At 37.2% G+C, this 15,131-nt stretch overlaps 1 protein-coding gene across 1 annotated transcript; it reads left to right on the top strand.

The window, feature by feature from the left end:
- The first annotated feature begins 91 nt into the window (after window positions 1-91).
- mttp (microsomal triglyceride transfer protein) lies at window positions 92-14,709 on the top strand. The gene is made up of 18 exons (XM_051906563.1): window positions 92-301; window positions 1,489-1,676; window positions 2,995-3,138; window positions 3,252-3,359; window positions 3,447-3,563; window positions 3,643-3,782; window positions 3,865-4,015; window positions 4,339-4,496; window positions 5,611-5,779; window positions 6,779-6,886; window positions 7,204-7,416; window positions 7,497-7,708; window positions 7,819-7,916; window positions 9,005-9,126; window positions 9,219-9,446; window positions 10,723-10,847; window positions 13,511-13,681; window positions 13,770-14,709. The coding sequence occupies exons 1-18, from the start codon at window positions 241-243 to the stop codon at window positions 13,915-13,917; spliced, it is 2,661 nt and encodes an 886-aa protein (XP_051762523.1). The 5' UTR covers window positions 92-240; the 3' UTR covers window positions 13,918-14,709.
- Window positions 14,710-15,131: the final 422 nt, after the last annotated feature.

Raw genomic sequence — 15,131 nt, 5'->3', positions numbered from 1 at the left:
GATACGATCATACCGACACTATAAAAATTAAACCTCGTCTCTGAGGAGCGTTCATTCACCAAATCTCAGTGAGCTCTGCCGGTTAATTATTAGCCGTCATCTCGTACTTAGTACCGGAGCGTGGAGTTTGGAGTCTGCCCCTCGAATCCAGATAAACACCGAGAGAGCTGAAGGAATCAGGCACCCATCCTCTCTCTGGCCCGCAGACCTCTAACGCGCGCACCACACAGCGAGCCAACCATGCTGCGGCTTGCTGGACTCTTACTATGTGTGACCTCCTTTTTAAGTACCTCATCTCTTGGTAAGCGATTTTATAAAAGTCTAAAGATTAAAAAAAAAAACATTTATATTTAGTTCAAGCTGTTTCTATAAGTTTGCTTGTTGTTTAAAGCTAGCAAATGTTCTCATATTTTCCAATTTAAGATTTAAATTACTCTTAATATTAGGCCTACATTGATTTAAGGGTTTAGCCAGTTCACGGAGGTCTGTGCAATATTCATTTTGAATTGTGGCTAGTCACACCTTTCATTCATTCTGTGCCCAGATTCATCTAGCTAATCATTGCAAGTAGACTCATATCAGTATCAGTACCATTGCTGAAAACCTTTTTTGTGTTCATGTTTATATAAATAGGCTATACAAATTCAATAAGAACCATTTATTTCTTTTAGGAGGTAAAATCAGGGCATAATCTCTGTATCAGAAGATGTGATGCAATCTGAATGTGACACGTCAGTGTTCTGAACTGTGCTGGCAGAGAGGACAATGGTCTCATTTTAGAGAGAATACTGTTTATCAATTACTTTATGAATCAACAATCCTAAAACCACATATTCAGATAAAATATGTTTGAGCAGAGCATTATGAGCAATGTGTATTTTGAGACTTTTTGATTTGTTCAATGTTTTTGCCCCTAACATCACAAAGTATCTTGATTTTGCGCAAACTTTACCTTTAATACATGATTCTGATTCTTGTAAAAGACAAAAAGAAATGTAGTTGCATCACACACACACACACACACACACACACACACACACAAAAAAGTTAAGTAAAGAATGATCCAAAAAAATGATGATTACAGATACCTGACGATTATTAGCTCATAGTACAGTGTTATCTGAGACCCACCTACAAGTACAGATAGGACTACATTCCTTTTCCTTCTGTATTACCTCTAATTATTCTGAGGAAGGCTATAGACTTCCTCTGGAGTGTCTCTGGTTCGCCTGTTGCTTTTTCTTTACCAAATTTTATGAGCATGTGGATGTAAACCCTGTGGATTAAATTCAGATTTCAGAAAGAGTGTTTCCACCCCCTCCATTACTGGGTTAAAGCCTGTGATTTTTTAGGAGATGTTCAGTTCACTTCCTCTCTCCTTTCACATTCCTCCCTTGTTCTAATCCAGCTGTGTCTTACATGCCACTGCCCTAAACTCGGCTGAAGCTCTAGAATGTGTCACAGCATGACATTTTTGTGTTTTTTCAGGTGCGAGCGCTGGACCGCAGCTGGATAATGACAAACTCTACAGATACAGCTACAGCGCTGAGCTCGGGCTGAACAGGCCGACGGGATCCACTAGGGGGAATGCTGGATTCAGGATTAGCAGTGATGTGGACATCAGCCTCGTCTGGAGGAACCCAGAGATCCAGGACGAACAGCTACTTCAAGTGCAGGTAAAGAGGAGAAAAGTACTTTATTGATAGTTTTTTGATTGGATACCCTAGTGAAAGAAGAAGTGTGCTTAATTGTATTGAACGTGCACTTGTAGTGTACTTGCAGGTAATATAATATTAATGAAATTATAAAAGGACACTTATGCGTACTTAAAGAGATTACACTTTCATTTTCTTAAGTACACTTTTAAAAAGTACATTTTAAATAATTACTTTTGATATTATTTTCCATGCTGACTAACATTAAGCACTTGATTATAATTTAAACTAGTTTGTTATTTATTATTACACTACTAATTTGCAGCTTCATCATTACAAATGTGAAATTACAAATATTTTAAATATATGACATAAAATTTCAATAGAAATGACATTACATTTTTAACCATACACTTGAACCAAAGACAATATAATTATAAAATTACATATAAAGATGTACTTATGTCCTACCTAAGTATGTCAAGGAAGGACTTTTAAGCTAAACTAATTGCATTTAATATAAATTTAAGCTGTAATACATTTTCATTTAATTGCAAATAACCTGCAATTAAGTGTTCGAATGCTAAAGTGTACTCATTTTTCACATGGCTATGTGAACCTGGTGCGCAAATCAGTGTTATTTTTGAAGGGCCGTTTACATGACACTGTTTTCAACTACAAACGGAAAACTTTTTATGCGTTCTGGCCATTTATTCGTTATGAAAACGCAAACTTTTGAAATCGGGATTCAAAGTGCAATATTGTAATCTACAAAAACATGAATTTGTGACAACGGTGACGTCACGCGTATGCATATTACGTGTTCAGTCTATAGGCGCGTAGTGTTTCTTTACAAAGTGACATCGCCATCTACTGGCCTGGCATAAAACAGCATTTTTAGTCATTTTCGCGGATCGTGTGAACAGGGATTGTTTTGACAACGTTGTCGTCTGAACACGGAAAAAAAACTTTTCCATTTTTAGTACGTTGTTGTCATGTAAACATACCCTTAGTATCATTGATATACTATTATAGTGTTTATTAATATTTTAAATTCGATTAGAATTGTGGTTAAAGCTTTAGTAATTTTATTGTGTTTTTGTCATTTTTTTAAATATGTCTATCTGTATAGTTCTGTATAAGTTCTTGTTTTTAATTTTAGTTATTTTAGTATTCAACCTAAACTGAAAATGAGAAATGTTGGCATGGCAGCTAATTTAAATATTTTATTTTAGTTAAAGTTTTTTATTTTATTTCAGGTAATGTCAATTTTATGGTTTTAGTTTTAGCTAACAATAATAATATTGATGCACATCACATTCTCCTGTCCTGTTCTCAGATTTCAAATGTTCAAGTTGAAAGTGCTGGAAAGCGCTCCCGCAAAAACAACATCTTCCACGGCAGCTCAGCAGAAAGCATTCTGGGTAAAGTCAGGCTTGAGGCACTTCAGAGGCCCTTCATGGTGCTGTGGAAGATGGGCAAGGTAATAAACACACTTCATTATGTCATAAAAATGTGTTTCATATCCAATGTATTTTTGAACTTTTAAATATTTTCCATAGTGTTTTGACTTTGTGATTTTTCTTGCTTACTTAGATCAGAAGCCTGTATGCCCATAAGGGTGAGCCTGCTACCATCAAAAACTTGAAGAGGGGTGTGGCGAGTATGCTAATGATGCAGCTAAAGTCCGGGAAGATGATGGAGGTACAGTCTGACAATTAAAATTCTCCACTGAAGTGTGTAAAGTGTGCAAGTTTTTCTTTGTTAAAATACTTTCTCCATAATCTGCAGGCTGATGCTTCAGGGAAATGTTTAGTTGAGTACAAGGCTACCAAACATCAGGTGATCCGTACAAAACACTTGGATACTTGCAAAACGCAAGAGAAGGGATTCACTACTCACAGCCCAGTAAGACAAAAACTCATCTTATCTCATTTATACACCATTCCCGTCACTTTTTATTCACCTTTCCTCTCCGCTCTTCTAGGTATTGGGCGTCAGTGGGAAGTCTGCTTCTGAAACAGTAATCACTCTGGAGAATGGCATCATTAAGTCTGCTGATGCTGAAGAAACACACATTTTGTCCATCAATGCTCATCACACAGCTGCAACTAAAGTCCTGTCCAGGTACCAAAGAAATGAGAAAACATATCATGCATGATCAACATAATAAATGAATGAAATTAAAGCATCTTCTCATTTCTCTCAGGCAGTCATTGACGCTTAAAAAGATCGAGGTAGGGCCAGCAGAAGTGGCGGGTAAAGATGTCGCAGGTGTGGTGAAGTCTCTGGATGACAAATTCATGTCTGTTGGAGTCATAGTGGAGAAAGTTAAAGCCAAATGCAAGGGATGCCCCAATGTGAGTAACTATGTGTATGTGCTTATAAATCTGGTGTTGTCATCATTTCATCAGCTCTCATGTTATTCCAAACCTGTATATTTTTCTTTGTGGAACACAAAAAGGAGACATTTTGCTGACATAGATCTTTTCCTATTTGTGTTCCATGGAAGAAAGAATATCATATAGATTTTGGGCTGGGTAAATAATGACATTTTCATTTTTGTTGAACTATTCCTTTAACTGTGTAAAATGTGTTGTTCTGCATAAAATAGACAGAAATGTGTAAAATCTGTTTTTGTGTTCATACCAATTGTGTGTTTTATTGTTTTGGTGTGCAATAGCTGATGGACACATGGAAGGCGGTGAGGTCTCAGCTGGAGCCGAACTCACTCTCTAAAGCAGAAGCCCCAAGAAGCTTCATCACGCTCTTACACAGCCTGCGCAAAGCCAGCAAGGCAGAGATCCTCACAGTACTGCGCAACTGCAGCAAGACTGCGCTGTAAGACCAAACTCCTCATTGTGTCTTCGTCTTTTTAATTTGCAGTCTTGTGGACAATGGCCATCATGTGCGCGTGTCCGTTAAGTCCACAAGACCATAAGGCAGGGCTCTCCAAACTCGGTCCTGGAGGGCCACTGTCCTGCAGAGTTTAGCTCCAACTTGCCTCAACACACCTACCTGGAAGTTAATTATACCTTGATTAGCTGGTTCATGTGTATTTAATTGGGATTGGAGCTAAACTCTGCAGGACAGTGGCCCTCCAGGACCGAGTTTGGAGACGTGATGAATACGATCCTCAACTGGATTGAACTGGAATAAATACTTTGAATGTTGCGATCCTATCGGGCTTATGATAGCTACCTGAATCGTAACAAAGCACTGTTTGCCAGAGGAGAACTGGCCCCCCAACTAAGCCTGATTTCTCCCAAGGTTTTTTTTCTCCATTTTGGCTTGCTTAGTTGGGGACACTTGACATTTGATATTCAACAGTGCTTTGCATCTGCCTGCATTGACACCATTTTCTTTAAGAGCTGCTGTGCAGCCAAAATTATATACCAGTTATCACTGTAAAGCTGTTATAACACAATCCGCATTGTAAAAAGCGCTATATAAATAAAGGTGACTTGACTTGACTTGACCCCTGCCGTAGAGTGTCCCATTTGTCATTTTAGGTTTCAGAAGGGTGCACCCTCGATGTGAACTAAGGCTACTAAGTGCTAAGGGTTCCATTTGATTAACAAAAAATGTTGCTGTAAAAAGACTCGTGGACTTCTGTGCAAAGAAGTGAATTGCTTCTTCAAAAAAGCATGTTACTGGAAAAGCTACACTATTTTCAAAACAGCTGAACTACTGTCACGTTATTGAAAATATAGTTAGCAGTGTCGCTACTTTTAGTCATTTGATTTTTAAGTCAAATATCGTGATCACATTCATATACTCAGCTAACAGGGAACATTCTCAGAACATTCTGGCAAGGTTCTCTCAAATTTATGAACAATTGTTCTTCCAGTAACGTTAATAGATGGAGTAATAGCTGCTTATATAAACAGAATATAGCAGCCATTATTGTTGTCCTGCCTCTTCACTACCAGTTTACATTGTTTCTCCTTTCTAGGCCTCAGCTGGTGGATGCAGTCACATCAGCTCAGACTCCATCTTCTCTCTCAGCCATTCTGGAGTTCCTGGACTTCAGCAAGAAGGAAGGTTTAGTGCTACAGGAGCGCTTTCTGTACGCATGTGGTTTTGCCTCCCACCCTACAGAGACCATGCTGCAGTCCCTGCTGGTAAGAGACCTGCATTATTGCACTCATATCTGAATTTACATCTGAATTTAGAGATGTGACTATCACCCCTACAAAGACGTACTTTGGCAGTACCGTGATAGTTTGACATATACACGGTAAATGTAAGTAAACTGTGTTATTGGAGTATGTATTTATATATATAAATTGATAACATCACAACATTTATTTCCATCAAGAGGTGCATCAATTTTTGGTAAAGATCTTGCATGGACAATGCAAGAGTCAAGCACTCCGTAAAGTCTACTCCAGCATATCCCAAGGATTTTCAATGGATTTAAAGGGTTAGTTCACCCAAAAATGAAATTTCTGTCATTAATTTGTTCATCTTCGGATCACAAATTAAGGTATTTATACTGTGCAGGCGTTCTGGCGTAGAACCCGGAAGCGCTGCACTGTCTATACAATGTAGGAGACTGACTGGGAAGAGAAGAAATTGTTGAATAAAGTCGTTATTTTTGCGCACATAAAGTATTCTCGTCACTTCATAACATTAAGGTTGAACCACTGCAATCACGTGGACTATTTTAACAATGTCTTGAGTACCTTTCTGGATCTTGAAAGTAGTAATTCAATTGCTGTCTATGGAGGGGTCATATAATATATATCTTATATAGTAAGAGTAATATATTTTAATTTGTGTTCCGAAGATGAATGAAGGTCTTACAGGTTTGGAACGACATGAGAGTGAGTAAATAATGACAGAATTTTCATTTTTGGGTGAACTAAACCTTTAAGGTCTGGACTCAGAGGTGCTAATTCATGTGTGAAAATGATTCTTCATGCTCCTTCCCACCCTTCTTCACAATTTAAGCCTGATGAATCTTGACATTGTCATCCTGGAATATGGCCATGATGTGTCTTCCTACATGGTTGTTTAAGAGATGAAAAGCTACACACTCCATCAATTAGGGTTAAAAGAACCATTCCCAAACATATAACATGCTAGAAACATAACATTCTATCTTTGTTCGTCTGTAGGATGTGTCTCAAGGAAAGATTGGCAGCGCAGACATTAAGGAGTCAGTTGTGATCATCATGGGAGCTCTGCTCAGGAAACTCTGCCTGAAAGGAGCATGTGAACTACCTGTGAGTCTCCACACATCAGATTATTATTTATACTCACATCTATTGGAGTATTTGATTGAGTCATATTTATAAATTGCAATTTAATCTACATAATTGTTCACATATGATTTACATAAGTGAACAAAAAAATAAATTAATGTATTATCATACAGTATATTAAATAATTTGGTTATGCTTTCTGCTACAAATAACAATATAGTACTCTCAGCAACATTTAACTGTGCGCTTGCATTACAAACTACACCTTCTGAATCAGCATCTTAATCGTTCAGTAATTCAAACTGACTGAATGTGTTTCTCTTGTGTTTGATGTGCAGACAGTGGTTAAGGTGAAAGAGCTGCTGTTGGCAGGGCCTGACAGCACTCAGGTGGAGTCTGAGGTTCAGATGTACCTGCTAGCATTGAAGAACGCTCTTCTGCCCGAGGCTATTCCTCTTCTTGCCAAATATGCTGAGTCGGAGGTGGGAGCGTATAGCACCATTGCCATCACAGCGCTGCAGAGATACAACCCTGAGCTTATCATACCAGAGGTACATCATCAGCCTATCTAGAGGTGCACAAAACTACTCTTCAACTACTCTTCAAAACATTTAACACTCTATTTCAATAGGTGAAAAAGACAGTGAACCGCATATACCATCAGAACCAGCGTATTTATGAGAAGAACGTTCGTGCCGCGGCAGCTGATGTGATTATGAGCAGTAGTCCTTCCTATATGGAAGTGAAGAACGTTCTGCTCTCCATCGGACACCTGCCGCATGAGATGAACAAATACATGCTGTCTAAAGTCCAGGACATATTGCGCTTCGAGATGCCAGCCTGGTGGGTCTCACGTTTACTAATCACATTGTTCAAATTCTGAATTAACAAATATTTTATTGTCTCTGGTGCTGTGTGGCACTTTTGTGATAAAAGTCATGTCTGGTTTGCAGTAAATTGGTACGACAGGTGATGAAGGACATGATTTCCCACAACTATGACAGATTCTCGAAGACTGGGTCATCATCTGCTTTTTCAGGCTTCATGGCACGTAAGTGAGCTCATCTCCTATGCCCGGTCATAACCTTTAAACTTAAATCTATGACACTATTATTTTTATAAATGATACCTGATACAAAGTCTGCATCGCTCACCTGTGTGTGTGTGTGTATATATATATATATATATATATATATATATATATGTATATGCAAGCAATAAGCTACGAGAGGCTATGCTGTATCGTGAATATAATGTTAGGCACGACGCAAAGCGGAGTGCCTGCAACCCCTTCAGCCGTGACTTATTCACAATAAAGCACTAGCCTCGAGTACCTTATTGCTTTTATAAAATGGTTACCACACAATACAAATATTAAAGCCAAAAATATGTAACAATGCAACTTTCATGAAGTAAACTTTCACTAAAGCATTCCTTCCACCAGAAAAAATAGTCCCTGACCGTGAACAGCAACAGAAGTTACATTATTACGCCATTAGATGGCGGCGAAGACTGCCTTTATGAGTGTGTCAGTCAGTAGCAAAGACCTTTATATTGAAAAGACTGAATTGTTGTGAACACGGAACAAGACGCAACTGACAAATGCTTTGACTTGCGCTGTCAGTCACGGGAAAACCCCTTAACTGTTAAAAGGACAAGATAATACATCGGACATTTAAACAGATTTTTTATTATGAACATAGGACTGACCTGAAGGAAAATGCTAAATCTGAAAGCAGGTAATAAACTCGCTCACTCCATCTTTTTCTCACAATACTCTTCTACATAATACGGTAAGCTTCAATGAACAATATCAATTGAGAACATACAGTTTACGTTGCTAAGAGTGGTTGCTAAGAGTGTTGTGTAGGGATACAAAGAACCGTTGGGTGAAGCGGTCATAGCCGTGTTTTATCGTGAATAAAACACAGCTATTGACTAATCAGAATCAAGGACAGGAACTAACCATTTTATAAATATATATATATATATATATATATATATATATATATATATTATCAGTCTCTATGATATATAGATCCTAGAACAACCTAGCACATTTTTTGTAGAAAAATAAATTATAACCATTTGTTTGTGTCTTGTAGCAGTGTCTGTAGTATATATCTTTTCTTTCAACAGAAACTGCTGATGTCACTTCTACCTACAATTTGGACATCCTGTACTCTGGCTCAGGTGTATTGAGGAGAAGCAACATGAACATTTATGGTCAGAGCAACGGTGCCCTCCTTCATGGCCTCCAGGTACTGTCACAGTGTTGTACAGCATATCCCATAAACATGCATTGTGTGCGCTGATATTCACCTGTACTTTGTGCCTGCGTTCTGTTTTTCAGGTGACAATTGAAGCACAGGGTCTGGAGTCTCTAATTGCAGCCACGGCAGATGAAGGAGAAGAAGAACTGGAGTCTTTTGCTGGAATGTCTGCTCTGCTGTTCGATGTTCAGCTCCGCCCAGTGACCTTCTTCAAGGGCTACAGTGACCTGATGTCCAAAATGTTCTCTATGTCTGGAGATCCGATCAATGTAGTGAAGGGCCTTATTTTGCTGACAGACCACTCACAGGTATGAAAATCATCTTAATATGCACTTATAGATCTGACACATGCAGCAGATGTTCTGCAATCAATAAGCATAGCCTGACAGCCTGGGGGCAGTGTGAGACAGTTATGGGCTAGATTACAGGGCCAGTGCTGCATTCTGAAAGTGAATGATGGGAATGATTTAAAACACTTAGTTAGCATGGTTTGAAAGTGTGTCAATTTTATAACTGTGTAATTTCCAGCACATTATATATATACATATATATATATATATATATATTTTTTTTTTTTTTCAGTTTAACACGTTAAAAATATTTAATGCAGCATCTGTTTTTTTCCATCAACCTTTAGATAGCGTTACATTATATGATCACGCTCTTATTAATGCAAATGCTATTAAAAATTCAAGTGCAATAAGACACACACACACACAAAAAATAAATTAAATCTGTACTGACGCCAGTGTGGCCAAGTCTGCAGGTTGAAGCGACCCCAAATAACATGATATCTTGCCCATGAAATGCGAATTTTACCAGGGGAACCCCGCCAAAAACGCATATTTTACCCCATGGAACGCAATGATTACTGGGGGACCCCCCCTGAAACGCGATTGGGCTGGTTTTGAGTAGCAATTGTGCAGGTTTTGTTGTGAAAATCTGGCAACCCTGACTGGCGTGCTGTCTGTGAATCTCCTTGAATGAGTTAAATAAAGTCTTAAATGACCGTAAAGAGTTTTGAGGACATCGGATGTGTGTCAGATCCATGTCGTGCATTAGGTAATAAACTAATAAACTAAATAACTAATAAACCTGCTGCTGTCTGTCGATAATGTTAATCAAAGAACAAAAGACAAAGAGAAAATCACTCACTACTCTTGACTGAATAACTTTTGTAGCTTTAATAAGGATTAATCTATATTTAATTTAATATTTATGCAGTAAAGACTGAAGTGTTTGATAACTTCTGTATATTTCCTACCTGTTAGATTAAATATTTAAAATGTACTGTCTTTATGTTGTTTCTACATTAATTTGCAGATTAAATGTGAAATTATTACAATGTACAATATATATATATATATATATATATATATACATACATATAAATTTTTTGTGTTTTTCAAATAATATTTGTATGTCCATCTTCTGATCCCAAACGTTATGAACAATAGTGTATAATGTTAAAAAATCTTAACATTTAAACATATATCTAAAAATAAAATATAAATATATTTCTTTCTAATGTATAAAAATGTTGGTAAAAGTAAAAATTTTTGTGCTTTCTCGCTTTCTTTGAAGGTCATTCCTCTTCAGTCTGGTCTAAGAGCCAGTGCCGAGTTTCAAGGCGGTCTGGCCATCGATATCTCTGGAGGGATGGAGTTCAGCTTATGGTACAGAGAGTCTAAGACGAGCGTTAACAACAGGTGAATTTCTTCTTTTTAAACTACATCCTTGAATGGGAATGGTGTCGTGCATTCAGATAAAGATCCGAGCTGCCAATTAAACAAACCCCACATGGGACAACAACCCATGATGTCCTAGTTTGCTTTGGATGCAAAGTTAGTTTTAATGAAATTGACTAGCCATTGCCAGATGTTTTTCTTCACTAGGTTTTCGAATGACAGTAAATATGATGCCGGTGCATCTTATTATAACATCATTAATCCTTCAGAGAGATTCGATGCTAATCCACATCTTTAGCCACAACTGCACCTGCTTGCTTACTGTTAGTTTGTGGATGCAAGCAATGGCAACTTGGCTAAAATGAGACAGGCGGGAAATGAGGGCAATGGAAAGATGCTGTGGTAGGAGTAAAAGATCAGGGGTTGAGGGTAAAATTAGGTTATGATATCGATTGTGAGAAACCAAATCCTCTCAGGGACAGATTTCAGATAGTTCATCATCTTTACATTTGAACTGATTCCATGTTGTTTAAGACAAAATACTCCATGTTCTTACTGTATGAGGAAATGTCTCTTTTTTTACCTTACATTTAGCGCTGCGGGTTTGCTGTTCTTTGTTTCATGATGGGTATTTCTGGGTCGCATCTGCTTTTCTACATCTGCCAGCCCTCAGGACAGGCAGGGGCAGGTGTATGGATCAGGGAGGCAAGCTTTACCTTCTCTGAAAGCACACGTACACACACACACACACTAGTAGACAGACAAAGACTCACTGACAGACAGACAACCTAATACGTAAACACATGTGCGTGTGGGCACACAGAAGCGGGGAAACCGATAGAAAGATAGTAACGCACACAGACACACATAGTCAGACACAAGCAGGTTATGTTTAGAAACGAAATAAACCACAGCTCTCTCGGGCGCACAAGATTAGCATGCCTCCACTCAGCGCACTCATCACGGGCAGCCATGTTGAACAGATCATTTAAGGTGGAGGTTGAAAGCATGGAGCCAGACAGTCTCATGTGATATGTGAGCCCAAACACCAAAACTGACTCAGCAGAGACTCCAAGGAAGAGACTAAGGCAATGTTTCTCTATCGCAAATTGTTGTGCTGTAGGAAGAATGAGACATTAAAAATGTAAAACCCTGACATAAAATAGCTTAAAATAAAGCTTAGATACAGTATAAAATCATGTTATGTGCACGTCCAAAGGTATGACCCTAAAGAAAAAAAATAAGGTGAAACATTGAAGTTAAAAAATTTAGTTTTTGTAACAATTGTACTGTAACTGTAATAATTGTCAGTGTAATATTATTTATATAGCCTACTATTATAGCATTTATTCATATTTTTAATTAGCTTTTATTTATTTTCAGTTTTCATTTTAATTTAAGTTTTAGTCATTTTGTTTTTTTGTGCTTTTTATTCATATTTGTTTTTTTTTGTTTTTTTTAAATATTTCTATTTAGCTATAGTTTAGCTTCAGTTTTAGTTTTAGTAATTTTAGTACTTCGACCTAAACTTATTTTATTTCTGTTAGCTGCCAAGGCAAGATTTATTTTTTGTTTACATTTTTAAGCTTAAGTTTTTTTTCAACTGATGAACGATAAAAAAAAAAACATTGACAGCCAATCAGAATCTATTCCGCTTTAAAGAGCTCGAGCATTTAAAGCGGCAGATGACAAAACTACAGCATGCGCTTATCATAAACAGAGCGGTGCTGGGGAAAGTTACTTTTAAAAGTAATGCATTACACTATTGCGTTACTTCCTAAAAAGTAACTAATTGCGTTACTTAGTTACTTTTTATGAAAAGTAATGCGTTACATTACTTTTGTGTTACTTTTTCTCACCTGGGCTGGGCTTGCTTGTTTGTTTTTTAATAACAACAAAAGTTCTATTTTTTTGCAAATGCAAAGTCCCTTTTACATCAAAAGTGAAATGAGTAAGTCTCAGGCTGAAGGAAATGCATATTTACGTCTGTACAGTAGAGGGCGCAGCTCAAACAAACCTTTCAGCTGTGCTGCCATTCTGGAGTAAAGAAGAATAGGATGCAGGAGAAGGCTTATTTCTAAATCTAATCTAAAGTAATTTTGCTTATTTGTATGGTTGAATTAGATCATTGAAGGTCAGCAACAAAGACATTGGTTAATAAAGTGAGATTAAGTATATATAACTATGTATATTTGTGTAATTTAATATAGTTAATTATTGCAGGTTTGCGTAAAATTCTGAGATTGCATTTCACTGTTTTTATTCATTTTGAGGAATACTGTATGTTTTCATGCAAGTGAGATGAGTAAATGCTTGTTCACATTTAGTCTAGAACTACAATAACCATCATGTTCACACAGGGCAACAACATCTCTGCACTTTATTTCTCTTAACATGGGGCTGTCAGTCAATAAATGTGAAAAAGTAACTTGTGTTACTTATTTGAAAAAGTAAATTTTGTTGTAAATTGAAAAAGTAATGCGTTACTTTACTAGTTACTTGAAAAAGTAATCTGATTACTTAACTCAAGTTACTTGTAACGCGTTACCCCCAACACTGAAACAAAGCGTTATGGTTCGTTTGAGTGGATGCTAATATAGTTATCATCATGGTTTATCTTTATAGTTGCAGGCCTTTAGAGTTTTTAGTGTTATTGCTAAGCTCATCCTTGACATTGTGTGCAGGGGAGCTCTGGTCATCATCGGTAATGTGACAGTGGATATGGACTTTGTAAGCGCTGGAGTGGAAGTAGGTTTTGAGACCGAAGCCACCTTGGACTTCATCACCACTGTGCAGTTCTCCGAGTACCCCTTCCTCGTCTGCATGCAGATGGACAAAACCACTTTCCCCTTCAGGTATCTAGATTCTAGGTTACAGTCATATAACATTTAAAAATGTGTTAAATGAACACAACTAACCTGTTTTGCTTCTGATGCTCTCTAGAGAGATGGTGTCCAAGCAGGAGAAGCTGCCCTCAGGACAGACATTCTCCTCAAAGAGGAGCAGAGATCAGCTGGTGCCGGGCTCAGAATTTCCTCTGCACCAGGAGAACTCTAACATGTGCAAGAAAGTCTTTGAGCAGGCCTGGTAGACCAGCTGGGAGCGCACTGGACGCTTTAGCTAGCAAATGTAAAAGGTTTTCATACAGACAACCACTCTGTACAAGTATGTTTTGCGGTGGCTGTATGTGCTAAAACCTTGAGTCAGTCAGGCATGTGGACACTTAAAAATAAAGGTTTTTTTTGTTTGTTTGTTTGTTTGTTTGTTTGCAGTGATGCCATAGAAGAACCATTCTGGGTTCCCCAAAGAACCTTTAGGTAAACAGTTCTTAAAAGATACATTTTTTTTTCTTCCTGTGAAGAGCATTTTAACGATATAAATAAACTTTTTACACTAGAAAGAACCTTTTTGAAAAATGTATGTTAAAGGTTCTTTATGGACCCATTTATGCCAATAAAGAACCTTTATTTTTAAGATTGTATAAGAGTCCTTATAAGTCCAGCCCTGTTTTCTCCATTTAAGAATGATTAGTACAAATTCAACTAATGCTTTTTGTCCATTTGAGAGGAATGTATAGAAATGTTGTCAGGATAACCAATGGCACTCTCATCATGTGAAAGAATTATTCAACCCATAAAAGCAAAAGTGAAATATTTATGAATTGTAACATTATAACATTATAACAGGACTGTGTATTTGAGGTGCTACTGTGTTATTTATTTAATCAGAGGGCTTTCTGACACACTTCATCCCTCCACAGGCAGTTCATGCTGTCTGGTTTCCATGATTACACCAGATGTTTACATTCTTGAGAATATTTATGGTAGTCTTGTACATGGGAAGATAATCAACCATGAATAAAGTTTTCTTTTTTTTTTGTCTTTTTTGGATATTTTTGTCATCTTTTTGTAAATATCTTTGAAAGTGTCACGTTTAATAATGAATAGATCTTTATCTGCATCCTTTGCATAAAATAGATTGTCTACTGAGGCTTCATTAAGCTAAAACGAGGATGAATGCAGACTAATTAACTTGATAGCTCTTTTTTCAGCATATCTGTATTTTTTTTAAAACATGGGTTTGAATAAATCTATGTACGGAACCTTTTAATAAAATGTAGTGCTGTCAAATTGATTAATCACATCTAACATAAAAGTTTGTGTGTATATATATATATATATATATATATATATACACACACACACACACACACACTCACATATGTGTGTGTGTGTGTGTATGTATACAAACTTTTATGTTAGATGCAATTAATTGTGATTAATCGATTTGACAGCACTAATAAAA

Source organism: Ctenopharyngodon idella, chromosome 1 (genome assembly GCF_019924925.1).
Source record: "Ctenopharyngodon idella isolate HZGC_01 chromosome 1, HZGC01, whole genome shotgun sequence".
NCBI classification, from domain to species: domain Eukaryota; kingdom Metazoa; phylum Chordata; class Actinopteri; order Cypriniformes; family Xenocyprididae; genus Ctenopharyngodon; species Ctenopharyngodon idella.
The sequence above is the reverse complement of the archived record's forward strand: the minus strand, read 5'-3'. Positions and strand labels throughout refer to the sequence as shown.

Bases quoted from the DNA above. Each gene is read 5' to 3' on its own strand.
- mttp (XM_051906563.1), top strand. From the start codon at position 241: ATGCTGCGGCTTGCTGGACTCTTACTATGTGTGACCTCCTTTTTAAGT. The intron at 4,497-5,610 runs GTAAGACCAAAC...TCTCCTTTCTAG, and splicing joins AACTGCAGCAAGACTGCGCT to GCCTCAGCTGGTGGATGCAG. The intron at 13,682-13,769 runs GTATCTAGATTC...GATGCTCTCTAG, and splicing joins AAAACCACTTTCCCCTTCAG to AGAGATGGTGTCCAAGCAGG.